Genomic DNA, 656 nt, shown 5'->3' with positions numbered 1-656 from the left:
GGGACATGGTAGGTGGGCTCCAGTACCGATGCCCTTCTTCTTCCCTTCTTTCCTCCTTTCCGCTGCTCGTTGCTGCGATCCGAGAGCCCCCTTCTCATTCCTCTACTGCCGCTGCGGTCTCTCTCTCTTCGCTTGTCCGCGCGCAGTTTTGGCTGCTGGGCACTCGCCAAGCTCTTCCCCTTCTCCTCCGCCATCGACTATATCCATACAAGTCTCGATCTGTGCACGTATGAGTGCACGTAAATCGACACCTGCACACACATGTGCACCCCAGTGCACTCACAGGCAGACGGGGAAGAAGAACACAAGGCTGTCGCGTTGACTGAACGCACGCACCGACACGCAAGAGTTCCCCTGCCCCGTCATCCGTTCACCTCGCTCTCTAGTCGTCCATGACGTTGTACAGTTCCCTCTTGTTGCCCACCTCGACGGTCCGACCATTGCTGGTGCTGCCCTTCCGCTCACCCTCTGCGCTGCCGAGACCACTAAGCATGTTCAGCAAATCCAACGGGTTCTTGCCAACGCAGAAGTTGATCCTAACGAGGAGGGCGCCGGTGTTCTCGATGTTCTTCTCAACCACACTGCGATCCACCAGCGCCGTCAGCCCCGACTGATCACCGTTCCTTTCTAAGCGATGGTAGGCGTTGCCGGCGGAG

The 656-nt window shown here is 58.2% G+C and overlaps 1 protein-coding gene across 1 annotated transcript; it reads right to left on the bottom strand.

Moving 5' to 3' along the window:
* Positions 1-382: 382 nt before the first annotated feature.
* Positions 383-493, bottom strand: LDBPK_140390 (hypothetical protein, conserved; the record flags this gene model as incomplete). The annotated part of the gene is made up of 1 exon (XM_003859363.1): positions 383-493. One exon carries the CDS (start codon positions 491-493, stop codon positions 383-385), a length of 111 nt encoding a protein of 36 aa, XP_003859411.1.
* Positions 494-656: the final 163 nt, after the last annotated feature.

Source organism: Leishmania donovani, chromosome 14 (assembly GCF_000227135.1).
Source record: "Leishmania donovani BPK282A1 complete genome, chromosome 14".
Taxonomy (NCBI): Eukaryota; Euglenozoa; class Kinetoplastea; order Trypanosomatida; family Trypanosomatidae; genus Leishmania; species Leishmania donovani.
This window is presented reverse-complemented; position numbering and strand designations above follow the sequence as displayed.